Raw genomic sequence first — 20,140 nt, 5'->3', positions numbered from 1 at the left:
CAAACTTTGTGTCCTCCAGGCAGGAATCTTTTGAAAGTAGTGAATCACTACAATATTTTCATCCAAGTATAGTATGTAATTTATTCAACAGAGGGTTTGTCTTTCAGTCTGAATCCATTCGTGACTTTCCACCTTTGAAATGGGAGCAGGCAGGCGGGCGGAGAGACATCTGCCTTGCTTTTTAATGGGTATCACAAATGTTTCAGTAATTCCACTCCACCTGAAACTTCCCTCCCCTTCAGCACACTCCCAAATTACAGCACTGGAATGAAGCTGGGGCTCTTAGCCTTGCAGTACGTTAGTATTTTCCCCAGCTAAAAGGATCGGAAAGATTCCTCCTGTGGGCTTGCATCATGGAGCCAAGCAGTCAATTCAGCAGTCAACAGATTCTGTGGAAAGATGTGAGTCCATTTTTTTTTCTTTTTAGATTTGATTTACTGCACTTAAAGTAATTACTAAAAAAAAAGAGAAACCGTTTAAATTCTGAAATTTGGTGTCTTTAATGAATATTGTGCAGAATTTTAGGTCAAGAAAATGGCAGCACTTTAAACTTTTACAGCTGGATAAATTAAGTGTATGTGGCAGGAGTGGTGGCTTAAAGGTGGGGAGGGGGATCCAGTGATATTTAAGTAGAAGTTTAATGGAAAATATGTCAAAAGTTTGATTCTTTTCTGAAACCAAAAAGCATCTGCTGCTTTATCTCTTGCTCAGTGATCTCAGAATATCAATTTTTCCATCTAATTCCTTTTGGATTTCCACCTTGGCTTCATTTCTTTATTTCCACTCTTATATTCAGTTTCATCTGAATCATTGTATTTGCTTTATATCTGAAATATGTTTGCCTTTCACATGCAAACTGAATTCAAATATACACCAAAAAACTGTCTTTATTGAGGTTTTATTATTGAAGAAAAGGTGGAGGAGGGATTTTTGCCACTGAAATCCTTCTTCATCTTCCACCTCTCATATTTCACTTGTTGCAGAACTTGTGAACAATAGAGCCATAGGGGTAAGCACCTGCACAGCACAGTATTATTATCTTTTTATATGTAAATGAGAAAGCTCTTTTTACTGTCCATCAAAGAAAAGGCAAGTGTTCCAGCAGATACACATCATAACTACACTGTAGGTGATGGATGGAGAATGGTGTTGATTAAGAAATCACCTGTGGATTCATATTTCTAAATATTTTTCACAGGGATTGGTGTGATCAACCACTTGCCCTGCTTGTTGGTTATGTAGGCTACTTCTGTATTTTTTTCTTTCTGTTGTTTTCTCGAGGAAGTGCTCCCTCCCTGTGTGATAACAGTAGGGGGCTCCAGGCACTCTTCCTCGCAAAGCTCAAGAGGAGTTGCCTGGCTGATTCTGAACTCCTAAACCTTTAAACACTAGTTGGCGAATGCTGCGCACTCAGACTGCTCACTCTCCATCCGTGCCTTTATTTCTGTCTGTCTATCTGTCTCTCAATCCCACCTTCTTCCTCTGAGTATTGGAAATTCAAAGCACAGGCATAGAGAGAGAGAGAGAGAGAGAGAGAGAGAGAGAGAGAGAGAGAGAGAGAGAGAGAGAGAGAGAGAGGTTTGTCCTCTAGTTAAGTTTCCACTGCTTATGCAACCTGCCACAGGAGAGCAGAGGATTTCAGCCACCAGTTTTTTTTTCTCTCTTCACTCTGAAAAATTCACAATGAAAGGAATTTCTGGCGCTCTGATTGCAGCACTCTGTTTTTCATCATTCCTCTGGAATGTACAATACTTTGATGTGCCTCCCGCTTTTGTGGCTACTGTCTCTAATATGTCAAATGACTAATAGTAACAATGTGGAAAAGGCTTAGTTTAAAGGGACATTTCACCCCAAAATAAAATTGATTTGCCTCCTGATTGTTGGAAATACCAGATGTAGAGATATCAGCCTTTTCTTGAATATAGTAAACTTTTAGTTTGTCACTTTTGATGCTCGAAGCACAAAAGAAGAAATTAAAAAAACTAAAAACAGCAATGTCTCTTTCTAGAAATATGACCCAGTTACTCAAGATAATTCCCAGACCTTGCTGTGAGCACTTTCATGAAGGAATTGTGAGAGGTTGAACGTTTAAGTTCTGTAATATTTTTCGGGTGGCACCCATAATGAGTAAAAGCTCAGCCTTCTTCTGTCAAACAATGAGTAGATTCTTCTCTGCAAATGTAATCATATGGTAGTAAATTATGGTATGGAAACTGCTGTCAAAATGGCCACGGTGACAGTCAGAGGTATAAATGCTCAGAAATCTTCTTTGTCTGTTTTATTGTATTATTTCTAGGTACTTGAAGATCAACAGAAAAAATCCAAAACACACTTTTAGGAAAGGTCATGGGCTGAAAAGGTTTTTTTCATTGAAACATCTCCATTATAAAAACTGTCTATTAGATCATTCTGGCAGTTCTAGTGTCATACTAGAAAGAAAATAGATCTTACATTGCTCACAACAAGGTCTGATTTTATTATCTTGATGAACCAGGTCAGAATTCTTGGAAAGAGACACTGTTCAAATGTATTTTTTGGGGCTTTGAGCACAAATAGTTCCATTGTATTCAAGAGAAGGGAGACATCGACAGCTGATATCTAAAACACTCTGCAACTGGGGGGGAATGCTATCGTCCCTTTAAGTTTTTAGGGGGCTATTGTGAATAATGTATCCTTTGTCCTTCTGCAAAGTCATGCTGCAAATGTATTTACCAATCAGAAATTCAATCCAACAAGCACAGCGTGTAACTGCATGCCATTATTGCTCGATGCTATTTCCTTCTGTGTGTCACACCACCCACATACTGTAAAATACTTGAAATAATAGGAAAAAAGGCTTCTTTAAATTTATTTTTCAGGAATATTTTGGATAATTACTTTAACAGAAGTCCTATACAATTGTCATAAAGCCATACAACTATTCTAAAAAATGATTCCTACGTATTATTTTAAGAAGTCAGCATGTTAAAGTGCTGCCTAATCTACTGCAGCTTAACTACTGTAACAGCCTCAGCAACAATAGAAAACCAAAGCTGCTTTATCATCATTTTAAAAAGACACGAAGATAAGCAACACCAATTTTGCTAATTGAAGTTAGTTCCTTTTTTTTATTTTACATATCTGCTTTTCTGTTGTCCTCGGAGACCTTCAAAAGTGGTCCAGTGTGAATGAGAAGCTTTCATTTTCTCCCTGCTGGAGCTCTGGTGGAACAAAAGCCCATCTTTATTAATTTGTGGCCTTGAGCCTGGGGAATTGACTAGAGCAGGCAGAGTTTTCATTTCAGGAAAAGTTTAATAAACGTAACCTTTCTGTGGCACTTGTCACAATCACTTCTTCCTTGCACTTGGCATGGGGATGGTTATATTTTTGTCATTAGTCTCATTGGTGGATGCATTTTGCAGAAGAGAGACCGAATCAAATGGCCTCCCTTTGAAATGAACGCAATAGCCGACAGATATAAAGGAAAACGGAAAAGTCGTAAGTATGAATTCAGACATGAAATGATAAATTGAAGCAATAGTTGGACATTTTGTAAAATGTGCTTATAAGCTTTCTTGCTGAGAGTTGGTGAGAGAATTGATACCACTCTCATATATCTCTGTTAAATAGTGTTATGAAGTGGGGGGAAATATTTTAGGCGTCCCTAGTTCCGAATGAAAAATCCCTATTGAATTTCCTATAGACAATGATACATGACTCACTCACTCAGCACTCGGATGGACATGAAGCTCTCTCTGTTGAATCATCACGACTAAAAATGAACTGTATTAGAGAATGTTTGGTTCTTTGATTAAAAATAGAAAGTTCTGGAAACTTTGGGCAAGAGTTCAGGTTTAAGGGGCATGTCAACAAGAAGCATCCAAACATCCAGCTTGAAATTCTGCTACGCGCACCGATTTGACCTGTTTTGGTGAACAAAAATCAATAAAGGCTACACCCTTCCAACTTCATGAAAATCTGGCCAGAAGATTTTCCAGCATCCTGCTAACAAACACACAAAACGAACCAAAAACATAACCTCCTTGAGGGAGGTAATAAAAGGTTCGAATAGATTCACACAGGCAGAGGACCAAGTACTTGGATCCTACTGACCCAGAACAGTGTCTGCCAGTCTGAGGTAAGCTACTGTTTTCTTTTTAGCAACAGTTCTTGGAGTGAATTTGAGGTTCCCATGGTAAACAGTTATGCAGTGTTTATGTCTAGGGCTCTTATTGTGAAAGGTCAGAAGAGAAGGCGTGGATCTGGTCTGCATTGCCTTTTGTCAAATTTGAAAGGAATAATAAAGTTTAGTGTTTTAGTTTGGACTACACAAACAATCAACAGGTCGACCATTATTTTTCAAAATCAATATGTGATTTTTGGGAGTGGCGGTGATATCGATTTTAGAGAGGAAAATGATAAAGATATAAGAAATAAGCTCAATAATTTTTGAGCTGAAATGAAAATAGACCTTTACTACTTTGACTGCTGCTGATTTTGCATTGGTATGACTATGGACAGGTCGTCAAAATGCTGCTTTCTTCCAAGCTTTATTAAAGAATATGTAACATTATTATACATTGTACATGCAGTGTATTATATTGTCAACTACACCGTTGCAGTAGTACCACAACTTAAAACCTGTTCTCTGTTGCCCTTCAGCCATGCATAGAACTAATAACATTTGTACTGTACCCTTCTGTAAAAAGATTTTCATATCAATGCATATTTGACAACATATACAATATGCTGATACCTGATTGGCTGATGCCTTTGTTATTAGTGCGAAACCTCAGAAGAATTGCCCTTGTTCTGAAAATAATATAAATGGTTTTTTTTCTCCATGTTAATATCTGTGTTCTGCATAAAAGTACCTATGTAAACTAAAATAAAAACACGTTTGAAAAAATATATAATTGTGCAAATCAAGTGAACAAGGGGGAAAAAAGGCCCTCAGTGTGTTAAGGTCTTAACTCCAGGCTAGAGATCAAAAAAGTGGATTTTCCAAAATGTCAAGCTATTCTTTAATCAACTTTACACTTATGAACAGGTCACAACATTGTGAGGCACAATTATATGCCTATTTGGGCCATAAATAAATACAATTAAGATAATACTGAACCTCTTTTCTTTGCAGGTTGAGGCGGGAAAAGGGAAGAAGGCCAAGCACCACACCTACCAGCGAGTGGCTCTGGTTCTGGCTCTGGTCTTCCTGGTTTTGGCTCTGTGTGTTTTCAGCCTGAGATATCTGTGGAGCCCCAGTCTGGGAAAGGTAAGACTAAATATCACCTCATTGTCTGCCAGTCATCAGCCTTATTGCCACTGTCTGTGCTAAGTGTGGTCTTTAGATGAAAGACACATCAGTAGACATCTTACAGGTTACCTCAAAGAAAGAAAAAAATGTGAGTGAGGAAAATGGACAGCCACACAAAGAGCCGAAGGCAGTCTCTGCAGTCTGTATTGTGTTCTGCTAGATTAAAGATGTGTGGGCTACGGACAAGACAGCTGTGTTTTGCTCTGCTCATGTTTTGGCTGTCAGATCTGTAATTTCATGAATTCTTGGACCAAACCACAAACCGCTTTTTACTGTTGCAAATGTCGGCCTGTTGCATTTATCTACTTTCTGCTAACATTGTAAACATCTTCTCACAATGACGGATCCTGATAACTCAAAGCTGACCCTAATTGCTGTTGACCAGAGTGGCTGCAGCAGGACTGAAACCTCTTGGCAATGTAATTGGGATAAACTCTTGTCCTGGCAATTCATCTTGTAAAATCCAATTCAATCACACTTGATGGAGAACATTTTCACTCTGCTCCATTCCCCTGATTTTCCCAAGGGGACAGAAAAGCTAATTTACCCAAGCTTGGAGGAAAAATGCATCAATAATTTCACATCTAGAAATTGGAAGCTCTATACTTTCTGAGCACAGTTAGAAATTACAGAAAATGATTACAATGAAATGATGGTTAAAATTGAGCATGTACATTTATGACCTATATGCATTAGACTGCTTTGTACTGTAAATGCCATGAGGTGAACAGAGGGAAATGTACCGTGCAGCATGTCCCTCGCTGTTATACTAACATCTTTGTTATGCCTAATAAACATTAATTCAGAACACCCTGCACCACCATTCTGCTCTTTCTGCTTACATTAAGACACAAATTTCAAGTGCTGACAGTCTCTTCTAAGCTCAGGTTAACCACGGTTCATCTGCACTTCCTGTGTAGCCAGTATTGTCCACGTTCTCTCCTTTCAACATAGATATGAATCACCTTTGAGCCATCTCCTTTGTCCTTGTTAAATATTTCATGCCGGAGGTAGAGCAGTCATTATTTCCACTTTAATAAGCTGTGATCATTCTCACGTGGCACAAAATGTGTTGATGGCAGAGGTTGCCCAGGCGATGAATATCAAACCTGCGGACCCTGGGTTTTGCTTTAATGGGGTCTTGAGGGGGAGGCTCGTTCTCTGCCCCCCCCCCACATCAGTGAGTGAGATGGAGCCACTTCAAAGGAGAATCAGCTGTCTGTCAGACGGGAAGGAAGCTCTCACAGACACAGCAGGACGGTAAAACTCAACTGTGTAACCTCAGTTAAACTATCTGAAGACTACTCTGAAGGTAAGGGGATGGATTGATCCAGCGGATGTTGGTTTCTTGAGTCACCGTGGCAACGAGCACCTTGTTTGGTGAACGCGTGCAATGCAGCAGGACACTTGACTCACCTACACCTACATGAATAGACTCAGGGCAGCAGAGCTCAGCATCCGAAAACAAGGGGAGTGTACATGGAGTATTTTTCAGAAACAGTTGAGTGGGACTTGTTTTCCATTTGAGCACAAAAATGAGCAAAACATAAACTAAAGTACAATTCTTCCTTTAGAGTCCTTGAACAAATGGAATATATTTGCTTTGAAACATCAAAGTCGTACAGGGACATACGTAAGCATGGTTTGTATTATTCCCCAGCTCAAGGCTGCCCAGAAACACACTCAAATCAAGATTAATTAGAGGGCCACTCAGAGATAGTGGATCGCGGCCAAGGCCGTACCCCCGAGTCATGCATGGGACTGGTTTCTTTATCCTGCACCTGCAAACATCCTGACCATCCATACATGCCAGGCCCTGCACAACAGAGATCTTAGATATTTAAATTATTACACATACATTTTTGGGAAAACCAACATATTTTTATTTCTAACTCATTAGATAATGATGCTTGGTCAATGCCCCTCTGCAGCACATGGGAATGTTCAAGGTACTCTAACATGAGAATCAGGCCAGTAGTTTTTCCAAAAACACCAAAACAATCAAAGATAACCAGAGAGTCCATTTATGCTTTGTCCTCATACAAGATGATGTTTCTTTAAGAGTGGTTACATCAACTGCTCAACTCTCCCAGTTGACGTGAAACTGCTCTCACCAATTTTCATGTATAAATAATGCATCAGACTATGTAAAGTGAAAAGCATCATCAACTCATTCAGAATTATCTAACACATCCTAATACCTAAACAACAGAATATATATTCATTACCAGTGACTCCAAAATTACATCTATGACCACGGGAGAGTACCACAAACAGGCATACTGTCGGGTGGTTAATATTGTGAATTGAAACAAAATTATTTGGTTATGTTTAGGGAACCTGGTCTCACAGGAATCCGTGAAATAGCCACGGAATCACTCAAATTTCCGTGAAACTGACATGGATTTCGCTACAATGCAAGTTAATGACAGTCATATCCCGTGGCTATTGGTTTGTTCCAAGTCACGTGACTTTCAAGGTCCCGGCGGTCAGAACAAAAAACATGGCGGACAGTTCTCTCATTTTTAGTGAAAAAATCAATATTTTGACTTAGTTTTTGCATAAAAATGGATTTTGATCACATTTCTAGCGAGAAATATATGTTTTATTTTCTAAATATTCACTCAATGAATGTACATAATCACTTTGTATGTTGGAATTGCCACGGGATATGACTGTCATTAACTTGCATTGTAGCGAAATCCGTGTCAGTTTCACGGAAATTTGAGTGATTCCGTGGCTATTCCACGGATTTTGAGTTAAGCGAATCTGTGGCTATTTCACGGATTCCTGTGAGACCAGGTTGGTTTAGTCAACAAACAAGTCTTCCATACAACTATAGAACCCAAAAGATCTTGTTTCCTTACCCTCTATTGAGCCTTAAATTAGCACCTCTAACAGCAGAAGGAGATATGTGTCCCTATGCGGACTTTGTGCCTCTTTGTACGAAATGACCTGACCTCCTTTGCTCCCGCTATAATTACTACGGCCACTAGAGGTCGCCAATAAATTTTTCAGATGGGTCTTGATAAGCTGCTTGCCTACACAGCGTTTTGTTGAGAGGGACAGTCTGAAATTATCCCTTGCAGAAGAGCTTATCTTTCAGCTCATTATTTTTGTTTTATAGCCTGCAACCTTACTGTTTTGGCTCTCGTCAGCCTCTCTGAAGCAGGCAGCTGTTTTCAATAAAAATCTCTGATAAACACTATGAGTGTACACAACCTGCCCATTACTAAAAGGCTGACAGACAAAGTTAGCAGGTGAACATAGTGGAACATTTAGCTGCTGCAGAGCCAGATATTTCCCTCAGGAGTTGACGGAGACCAAACCAGAGCTAAAAGTAGAGTGAATGTTGGACTAACATCCACCGGTGGAAAGAAATGCATCAGAACCCACACTGACACGGGGAGAACATGCAAACTCCACACAGAAGAGCTGCAGGCTGGAGTCTTCCTGTGAGGCTAGAGCAGCTATTCTCAACCTTGGGGTCGGGACCCCAATTGGGGTCGCAAGATGATTTCTGGGGGTCAGCTCTGTCTCCACTGTGTTAAAGTGTTCACGTGTTAATGTGTTTTAGTCTTTTTGGTCATTTTGTGTCTTTTTTTTTTATCATTTTCTGGTCAATTTGTGTCTTTTTTTGGTAATTTTGTTTCCTTTTTTTGGTCATTTGTGTCTTTTTTTGTCATTTTGTGTCTTTTTTGGTCATTTTTTTTCTTTTTTGTGTCATTTTGTGTCTTTTTTTGTCATTTTGAGTCTTTTTTGGTCATTTAGTGTCTTCTTGGTCATTTTGTGTCTTTTTTTGTCATTTTGTTTCTTTTTTTGGGTGATCTGAACTGTGCGTGTAAGATTCTGTTCAGTGAGCGGGGGTCGCGGACAACATGCATGTTCAATTAGGGGTCGCGACTCAAAAAGGTTGAGAACTACTGGGCTAGAGTGCTAGCCACTACACCAGCGTGCAGCCCCAAATGTGGGATAATGTAAGGCAGAAAGGTTGTGAGAACCAGGTTTACATGAAGTGGGTTAATGTGCCGTCATTGTTAAAAGCACAAAAGTGATTAGTCAATTTATTCTTGCTTTTATAAACTTCCAGTACACAAACAAAATTGCAGCAAGCAACATTTGATTGCCAAGAGGTCTAGACAAACTGCCAGTTTATTAATTACCAAACAACAGAGTGAGCAGACAAAATATTAAAGTGATAAATGTGAAGGAAGAGATTCACAAGAGCAAAACTAGTTTGCAGAGAAGGTTCCTGATGTGGTTCCTACTCAGTATGGAACCGGTTCTTCCTCCAGCTGTTTTGACAGATTCTCAACACTTGTACGAGTCACATGTGCTTGAGCACACTAGGAAATACCTTCATGTTACTTGGAAGGTGGTGTTGAACAGGATGGAGCTTTACTGCCAGGATTAAAAAGGGATACTCTCGCTTGGACTTTCTCAAATAAGGGATCAAAACTGACAAATCCAAGAATCCACAGTTTTAAAGATAAAAAGCAAACAAAAAAAACATTGATTATAAAAATGTGTTCTTTAAATAGATTCTCAAAATGCTGCTACTTTTGTGCCCAGTCTATAGTTATTCATGCTAAAACCAATTACTACTAGCTACCTCTCAAGCAAAACACATATTACATACTGTATGTCACGAAGTACATAGCGATTTGACCTCAGTGCTTCTAATTAGAGCTGAAACCACAGCACGGCTGCAGCCACGAACACTTCTCGTCTATTCTCACAGTTTACCGAAGCAACGTGACCCCCGTGCACTGGGCTTTGTATAAATAACCACAGAATGGTAATTTGCTCTGTGCATTGTATTTCAATATGACATGATAACCGCTTGGGATCTTCTTTTAATTACCTGAAAACATATGTTGTTACACAGGCCTGGGGAAGATAGTTTGCCATCATTTTCTCTGCCTGTGTGTTTTTATGTGTGTGAGGGCGTGGTTGTGCTTGTGCATCTGTGATTGTGGATGCATCAGCGTGCATTGTGTGTTTATGTGTGTAGATTAGGTGCCTCTGCATTCTCGTTTGGCTTACGGCAAATTTCTGTTTACTATGTGCTCATTATTGTTCTGGGCCACAAGTCTCACTGGGGGATTTTTCCTCCTTGTAAATTAATCCGCCGTTATTACCAGTTTACATCAGCAACTCTGTGAAAATGGAATCTGGCTGGTGAATCCGACAGAAAAGTGAGAATAATTTCCCTTAAATCATATTTAAAAATGGCAAAGAATTCATGTTGATGCTTGCTGTGTGTGATGTCTGTCGTGCGCAGACTCCAAAATCAAAATTTTAATATTATTAGATTTGATATATTTGGCGCTATTTTTAATTCATGAACCACTTTGAGCGAGATTATCTGCACACCAGCAGCCAGGCACAGAGTAATTGTGAACCTGTAGACATTGTAAACCAGTTTTTCGTGTGGAACATTGAAGAGCTCACAGGTGTTGTTGGTCTGGATGGCAAAACTGCCTGAGAAATACATGAATGTCAGACCTGAGGAAAGTGCTCCATTATTCAAGCTGAAATTGCATTGCTCACCTTGATGCCTTTCCCTCTCCGGCCCCAAGGTAGCTGCTGAGTTGTCGCTCCTGATGGCCTCTTAAATGCCTCACTGTCAGGCTCGGCTTCTTTAATGAACACTGCTGCGCCTGCTGCGCCTGCTGCTTTTCCACTGGTCACAGGTGTATGGCTTTTCAAGGCCGGGCGCCCCTTTGTTTATTTATTGCTCGTAGGCTGTGTATACCCAACATCCCCTCAGTGTCCAGATGTCAACATGCAACAGGGGAGACAGACAGAAGATTTGATCATGATATGATTCTATCGTCCTCCTTTTTTCTTCATAGTTTGTCTCCGGGAAAACAAGACAATGCTAACTTCTCCTCACACTCTGTTTGTTTACTCGGTCTCATGTGGAGGAATTATTATTCTGCGGAGGCAACAGGGCTTATCTAAACAGCTGGTTAGGCAAGACCTTTTGGGGGGCCTGCCCCTCAGTCTGTAATCTTTTCTGATTTTACACGTCAGGCTCATTCATTCATTAGCAGGCCGGTGTCCACTGGTGTTTCTCCCTGGCTGTTAAATTAGGCCGCTATGGGCTCCCTCCTAAGATGATGCATTATGCCTTCTACTCAGGGAGCATTCAGGAGGAGGGAGAGGATGCAGACCGGGAAGAACAAAAGAGAGTTGTTTTAAATTGTTGCCAGTGGAGTGCCTGAGGTAGGAAGGCTTCATGGCAGTTGTGGCACATTGCCTTCTTCTGGGACGGTGACTGCTACAGAGAGCGTGACAGCACTGCAAAGCCCACTGGGAGTTATTTATTGTGCCATACAGCATTTTAGTGCGTCTGTGATTTTCCTTTCAGAAGCTAGAATATGGGTGTAGGAAAGATTAGCATCTTAATTGCCAGTACTTTATTTTGCCAATCCACCAGCAGCTCATGTGCAGCATGTTGTATGTACAGTGCGGTGGGTAAACACACACAAATGCTCAGATTTTTCCTTTTTCTTTCTTTCTTTCTACCAGATCCTGTTTCTCTCTCTCCTCTCTGTCTCACCAGTGTGACTGCCAAGAAGACTCCTCTGCTCTGTTGTACAATTTAGAATGTGATTGAGCTTTCACATCCACTTTCACTCTCCCAGTAAGTCTGCACCGCTTATAGCCTCAATGTGCATTCACAGCCACAATGCTGAGACAGAGAAGTGAACAGCAAACTGGAAATATCCTGTTCATCTCATCCGTCCTTTCTCAACATATCTGAGATTGCAGATCAGAAATGCTATTGTTATTTTGGTATATACTCTGGTGGATCATGAATATAGAAATGAGTAAATCTCTATTCTGAAAGAAATGGGTATGTCAGAGCGTTCTGCTATATATCTGTCAGTAATTAAAAGGCTGCATTGACTTTTTTGCGAGTTTGCCCCATTAGTCACCTTGCTCAATATGTGAGAAGAGAAGCGGCATCTAAATCATCGCTTCAGGTCTCTGTCTGGTGCTCAGTCTTCAACACTTCATGTTAAATAACCTCAGCTGATTAGACTTTTTTTATGTGAGAAAATGAGAACTTGTAACAGCTCAAAAAGTTGGAATGTTAGCTAATTTTAATGACATTCATCCAGACCTGCCAGGCTTATTAAGGCTTTTTTCTATTTTTTGATTGGTGAAATAAACATGAAAAATCAGCAAAAATAAGACACTTTTAAAGGGAGATCTTTCATCGAGTGAAACTTCAAGTGTTTACTCAGGAAATGAGCAAAGTAAGGCAGACAGCTTAGATTTTAGAGCTGTAATGAAGCTCATTAATGACGAGGCATTCATTCCAGGAGGTTATGTCATAGAAGTTACAGAATCACAGAAAAATATCCACTATTAGACTAATATATTGGCTAATACAGCTACAGGGCTGGCTTACTGTAACATAATGCTGGTATGAGTTCAATTTTCCATGTGACAGTTTGAAAACAAAGAAAGTAAAGGACGTGTCTGTGCCTCAACTATCTGCCACTGGCATGACTACTTAGCCTAGAGCAGCTTTTCTCAACCTGGGGCTCCCGACCCCAATTGGGGTCGTGAGATGATTTCTGGGGGTCGCCAAATCATTTTGGAAGTCAGCTCTGTCTCCATTGTGTTAAAGTGTTCATGTGTTTTAGTCTTTTTGGTCATTTCATGTCTGTTTTGGTCATTTTGTGTCTTTTTTTGGTCATTTTGTTTCTTTTTAGAGCCATTTTGTGTCTTTTTAGGGCCATTTGGTGTCTTTTTTTGGTCATTTGGTGTCTTTTTGGGACAATTTTGTGGTCAATTTGTGTCTTTTTTGTTTCCTTTTTTTGGTCATTTTGTGTCTTTTTTTGAGAATTTTGTGGTCAATTTGTGTCTTTTTTGTTTCATTTTTTTGGTCATTTTATGTCTTTTTTTAGTCATTTTGTGCCTCTTTTGGTCATTTTTTCTTTTTAGGGCCATTTTGTGTCTTTTTTGGGTCAATTTGAGTTCTTTTTTGCTTAATTTTATGTAATCTTTGGTCATTTTGGTCAGAGAGATGTTTTAGTTGTTGTCTGCTTCATTATTTGTCCAAAATTCGTCGTATCAATTGAGTTTGTATGATCTGAACGGTGCGTGTGATATTGTGTTCAGTAAGTGGGGGTCACAGACAACATGCACGTTAAATTGGGGGTCGCAACTCAAAAAGGTTGAGAACTACTGGCCTAGAGGATAACCGACAGCAGCTCCTGAGACAGGCTAGCTAGCTAGCTATTTTGCCAGTTTACAGTCATTTCATCAACGCATCTGTCAACACTGCCATATGAAGTGGCCGTGGTTTCATATAAAGTGGGCTGCGCTGCCTGTAGAGATTTACCTCTTGTACATAATACATCACCTCAATACAGCAGCTCACCATCAAAGAGTAGCTTTTGATTTATTTATATGGTATTGAAAATCATATAGCCAGAATACCCTGCTATATACTGTAATACCTGAATACTACCCAAGTCTATTTAAAACTCCACAGAGTACCTTGACGGTAAGTAACTAAATCACAATTGCTAAAAAATATACTGTTTATTAGTTGCACCAGTTAATTTCTTGCTAAAACTGGTCAAAAATGTTTTATGAAAAATGTCTATGAATCTCCATTTTTGAAAATGAAAGAGAGACTAGTTTTATGTCCGCAAGGCTATAAATATTCAAGGTAGCTAAATTTAATCAGAAAGCAGAATAAAATATAATATATAAGTACAAGTTGGACAGATGTTTGACGGTGAAGAATGGCAAAAATGTCAGAGCTAATACATGTCATAACCTTCCGTTCGACCACTCCAGCCGATTGCTTTATATTTGTATTTATCTTTATTTTATTTTTTTGTTGTTGCTTTTGTTATATGAAAAACTTGATAAAGATATTGAACACAAAAATGTCATGATGAATCATGTCATAAGTCAGGCGCATCCAAAGGATGATGAAGCAGAATCAGTCAGCAGTGTCATGACAGGCTTGACATGCTGTGGCAAATAAAGAGTGAGATGCAAAATGTGCACTTAATTTAACTGATACATCTACAAAATAATAACTTAAATTGCAAAAGAGATTAGATGTGGATGGCAGTAGAGTCGGTAGATGTGTGCACTGCAAAAAAAGAAAAGTTGGGTGAACTCAAAATTTCAAGGCAACAAACTTCGATAAAATTTTAAGTTGGACAATTAAACTGAATATTTTAAGTTTTGTTTTTGAGTTTGCTCAACTCTTTTCTCTGGCACGATTGTAACGCCGCTATGAAATGTCAGCTAATGTTGTGACCACAATTTTGAGTTAGCATTGATACGCTAATGACTACTCTTGTAGCTGTAACAAGCAGCGCCGCTAGCATCAGTTAGCCGCTAGCATCAGTTAGCCGCTAGCTTTCGCTAATGACCAAATTTCATAACAAAGAAATAAGAGTTATCAGAACTATTGTCCCTTGTTTTGAACCCCAACTTAAAGATATAAGTAACAACAACTCACCAACTTGTTTTTGAGCAGACAACTGGCTTCCTTTGTTGTGCTAACTTACATTATTGCCCTAAATGTCAGTAATTTATATTTCCAAGTCTTACCAAATTAAATCACTGTTTTAGGCCAAAAAATACAACTTGGCTTTTTTGCAGTGTGGTTGGTAGACAAAATAGGAACCAGACAAAACAAATGGAGAAAGTCTCCCAAAGGCCTAAGCAGCTTTTATCATGACTGGGGACGTCTGGGTCCAGAGCTCCTAGTTAGACCAAGTCGACGGCCCTGCCTACCAGTTTCCTAGGGTTCCAAAGCTCCTGTGTTAGCCGTGATACGTTAAGCACTCCCTCGGTTCTCCGAGCTCCTCAGCCCTGCAGCACAGCCAATGAGCCAGTTGAAGGCAGCTCTAGTTAGCAGTTATCATTACTTTAGGCAAAAGTAAAGCTTTCTGTCCATCAGGAAAGTCTGTAAAACACAGAGACGAGGCAGCACAGCTGGGGGGCATCAGAGGGAAAACCAGGAAACAAACTCTGTTGGGCTTGTAAATCTTAAGTTCAAACAGGTTATTGCAGTAAAAATATTGTCTACATTGGAACAAATGTTCAAATTAAAAATGACAGTCCTCTAAAGCAGCTGTTCTCAACCTTGGGGTCGGGACCCCAATTGGGTTCGCGAGATGATTTCTGGGGGTCGCCAAATCATTTTGGAAGTCAGCTCTGTCTCCACAGTGTTAAAGTGTTCTTGTGTTAATGTGTTTTAGTCTTCACTTAGTCTTAGTGGTCACTTAATGTCTTTTTTTTTGGTCATTTTGTGTTGTTTTTTTTGTCATTTTGTGTCTTTTCTGGTCATTTTGTGTCTTTTTTTGTCATTTTGTGGTCAATTCGTGTCTTTTTTGGTCATTTTGTTTCCTTTTTTTGGTCATTTTGTGTCTTTTTTTGGGTAATTTTGTGTCTTTTTGGTCATTTTGTGTCTTTTTTGGTCATTTTGTTTACTTTTTTTGGTCATTTTGTTTGTTTTTTGGGTGATCTGAACTGTGCGTGTGAGATTCTGTTCAGTGAGCGGGGGTCGCTGACAACATGCATGTTAAATTGGGGTCGCGGTCAAAAAGGTTGAGAACTACTGCTCTAAAGCAATTGCTTCACATAACCTTTTCAAGAAAGTAACAAAATTCACAATACCACCAATCTAAACTGCAACAGAATACAGTTTTCATATTTTGTATTTCTAATACAAAATCCCATTGCTGTACACATGCTGTGTGTCCATGTCGTTAGCTCAACTTGCTCCTCTTCAGGTCTGTGTGGCTGGTGTACAGTATCTGGTCATGATTTTTTTTTTTTTTTGAAGGTCCACTTGACCAAAGAGCCACTTAATATTTAAAAGGCATCATCTTTGGTGCTTCTGAATGCTCTCAAGTATTGTATAGTGATTTCTTTTCATACTGTGTGGTGGATGTGTAGTTATCCAACACTCATCACCTCGAGTATGATGGATGACAGCTGCTGCTTGGCTGCTGTGTCTCATTTGCTCAGAAAATGTACTTCACTTTGTCAGCTGACGGTGATAAAGCCTGTCAAGATCCTGTTCCTGGTATTCATGGTGGCAGCGGGGCTGGCCCACTGACCTGCATCAACGACTACAACATGAATGGATGAAATGGAAACGTCCAATTCATGTTAAATGTAGAAGGAGGAGGACGACGGTTACTTTTGATTTTTCTGCTGCTCTCCCCAGTGTGCTACAGAAGCGCCATTTAGGAAACACAGCTTTCTTTTAACTAGTTACACGAGGGGTCTCAGGCTCCTTAAAGTACAGTGTGTCCTCTGGGCTTTTGTCTCTGCTGAGATAATGTGGGGCTCATTAGCTGTCTGGCAGGAACAAATAATAGCCTGGGTGAAATGTTGCAGGGTTTAATTAACAACAATACTGTCATACACTACATATTAATATCAAAATTCATTCCTGCTGAAGAAATATATTTCTGCACATCTATCAGGACTGCAGTTTTAAAACATCTTAACACATAAGATATGCTGCATGTATTGGTTTATACATCGAAATTTACTTTAATCACAACATTAATCACTCAATAATTAAACTGTATAGTAAAAAAAATGTAATTGTAGTTCTATAAGTGTTGGAGTATTAATGACATTAACAAGTGTCACATATTTATAAGGCAGGGTGAAGATGTGCTGAAGGTGGTAATTGGAATTTCAGGTATATTAAGAAGTTGCAAAGAGCATTCATTAATAATGGAAACAATGTTTTGTCTCTTATATAGACCTGTGTGCAAAAAGAATAGTTCCTGTCCTCGCCAATGTATACTCCCCTGATTTAATGGAATATCACCTGAGGCTTGTTCTTTAGCCTAAATTAAGCCTTGATTATTCATGTATGATGCAGTCCAGTGACTGAAACTTTAGTAAACATCTACATGCAATAAACAATATAACTGTTATGTTGATTAGCACTTTTAAATCCTGTATTTCTTTCTTTTTTGCAGTTTTCTCTGCCACTAAGAAACTTTTAAATCTACTCGAAATGTATGTGAATGCATGACATTATTCAACAGTGCTATTCAACACATTACTTCAGGCTTAAAGTAATAGTTTGGTAACACTTTACAATAACCATAATTTATAAATGGTAAACAGATGTATTTATATAATGGTTTATTAATGTTTAATCATCATTTATAAACCTTATATAGGCCATTTAGAATGGTAAATACATACTTTATTAATGTTTAACTAACTAAATACTTTATAAATGGCAATTAGATGGTATATTGATGTAAGTTTATAGTTACTTTACCATTAACAAACAATTAAATTATAATTAATTGTTTATTAATAGTTTTAGTTGCACTGATTATAACATTTTTACACCATATTAAGTATGTTAATGATTTTGAAATGATTCATATACCTTTAAGAAATTGGTTGAAAACATTTAAAGATTAAATATGTATAGCACTTTGTAAATGGTTAATAATTGGTTTATAAACTATCTATAAACATCACTTAGTTGGTTATTATAAAGTGTTATCAATAGTTTTTTTTCCTGAAAATGGACTGGATTTAGGCTTTGTTCTCATCCCCCGGCTCTCTGAAAAGCTGTGTCCTGAAGAGACAGGTAGACAATTATTATTTTTTTAGGTTCCTTAAATGAAGGGGAATTCAGAAAGTAGATATTTTAACATAAATCCTTTTTTAAATTAACCTTAACCATGTATGTTTGATGCCTCAAACTAACCAAGTAGTTCCATTCGGAAATATTACCAATGTACAATCAGCCACCATGATACAATGTTCAACAGAACAGTCATATTTCATAAGATATCAAATTCTGTTTTACCTAAGCTGACAGTTAAACATCAGATCTGACGTTGTCATGATTTTGGAATAAGAAAAGATACCTAGAATTGAGGAAATGTAGATCTTATGTAGTCAAAGATCCTCCCTACATCCACCCCATCAGACAAATACAGCAAATTTCATGGTAATTAATAAGTCGTCGATTTTAATCGTTGGAAAAACTACTCAATTAGACTCTGAATTAATTGTCAATAAGTGTCTTGTGTTTCCAACACTTGACCTAAAGTGAACATAAACAGGTTTTTAATGGAAGAGGCATTGGCTAATCGTCGAGAAGGGTCGTTAAATGTTTATACTTAAACCCAAGAAACCTTTTGACCCCACATGACACAGAGAAAGCCTGCTCATTTACCTCAGTCTGGGGGGAAAAATCATATTAGCTGATCCTTCTCTTCATTTTCCACTCCCAACCAGTGGCAAAATACTGAAAAGCATTAATTTGCTCTTTCAAAGTGCTTAATTTGCATGTCTTTCATTAGTGGCTGACCATGATGGACCATGTAGGCTTCATAATAGCTGAAAAACCGAGTCAAATAATGATGCTCCTGAGTTGTTGTTTTTTTAATAGCATGAGACAATGTTAAGCTTTAAAGACAGACCCAGACCAATGGGAGCGTAATGTGTTGTGTTCTCCCAATGGGTCTTCAAAGTATTTTTCAGTGTTATAAAAAGAAGGGCAAAGAGAGAGAGCAGCACTGACATGCAACCCACACAGGGGCCATGGCAACAGACCAAGAGCTTCTCATCAGTACCAATAGTCCCAGTGTGGTAGCCCAGTGTCTCTGCATAGGACTATCACTCCCTCTTTTATTGTGTCTTCAAGGCAGAAGCATGGTGTAAACAATGTTTGAACAATTATGAGCCTGTATATCTCCCAGAAGCTCTGTTAGGAATTGTTCTGACGGTCTACCTTGTTACAGGCATCGCTGGCTTGTTCTATATGCTATAAGGCACAGATGAAGTAGTGGTGGGAATATCAGCTGTGTTATGATAAAAGACGAGAGGTGGTCCTGCTCTTGTTGTAGCGATTCCGACTTTGATCATCCAGACTAAACCGTTGATGTCTGCCGAAGCTGCTGTTATTGGTATTTGTAGCAGAAACAGTATCTTGGCATTTTTGCAGTAAGCTGAATGTGGACCGGCTTTTATTGCTTTCCACGCACAATTTTTTTCATGCATAAGTTGGCACACAGATAAATGCACTACACGCACTGCTGATAAATAGCAAGGCAACTATCTATTGTCATCTGTTGGTAATTTGCCAGTGAATTTAAATGTGTCACATCCCCAATATTGTGAGCAAATGGAAAGCATTTTTGCCCTTCTGAACCACAAGAACTTCAGCCTTCATTGACTTTTAACAAAATGCTACTTTGGCTTTTTTTTATTCCTTCAGTGGCTCAAAAAGTTTCCGGTTGCTGTTAATGTCGTTCATCTGGCCAAATTATTGCCTTGCGTCTAAATGATCCAAATTGCAGCCTTACAGCTCTCACAAGCTGTTTCTTAAATGCCACTTAGCTGCTGGATCCCAGAGTGTGCTCTTGTTGATTTATTAAGAGGTGGAATGGCTGAAAACCAGCAGAGCGACAAGGAGACTACCCACTGTAGAGGTCATGCACCTTGTGACTGTCTGCCTCATACTTCAGAGGCCGGCTTGTCTGCTGAAGTCTGTTTCAGATTGTGAGATAACAATAAGCAACAGGATTCATTCAGCGCTCCTGACAAGCAGCAGCTCAGCACAGTGGTTACTCGGTAGGGAAAGGCACAAAGGGAAGATGCAACATGGAGTATTACAATGTCAGGGAGAAAAAAGAAAAGGCACAACACAGTCAAAGCTCAGGCCTTTGTGTCGTCTAACTTCAATTCATTTTTTATTTCTTTCAACTGGATGTTGATACTGTGGAAGCTGTATCTATCTCATGTTTGCTGCTGGAATTTGAGGGATGTTACACCATTTGTAATGCCATAAAAAGG

At 39.0% G+C, this 20,140-nt stretch overlaps 1 protein-coding gene across 1 annotated transcript in view; it reads left to right on the top strand.

The window, feature by feature from the left end:
- The first annotated feature begins 266 nt into the window (after positions 1 to 266).
- The window catches only part of tnmd (tenomodulin), a 62,336-nt gene continuing 42,462 nt past the window's right edge, over positions 267 to 20,140 (top strand). Inside the window, exons 1-2 of the mRNA XM_059346940.1 lie at positions 267 to 401; positions 5,117 to 5,251. Coding sequence (XP_059202923.1) covers positions 354 to 401; positions 5,117 to 5,251 — 183 coding nt within the window. The 5' untranslated portion in view covers positions 267 to 353. The remainder of the gene's footprint in view (positions 402 to 5,116; positions 5,252 to 20,140) is intronic.

Source organism: Centropristis striata, chromosome 12 (assembly GCF_030273125.1).
Source record: "Centropristis striata isolate RG_2023a ecotype Rhode Island chromosome 12, C.striata_1.0, whole genome shotgun sequence".
In the NCBI taxonomy this organism is placed as follows: Eukaryota; Metazoa; Chordata; class Actinopteri; order Perciformes; family Serranidae; genus Centropristis; species Centropristis striata.
Note: the sequence above shows the minus strand (reverse complement) of the source record. Positions and strands in the feature narration are given on the sequence as shown.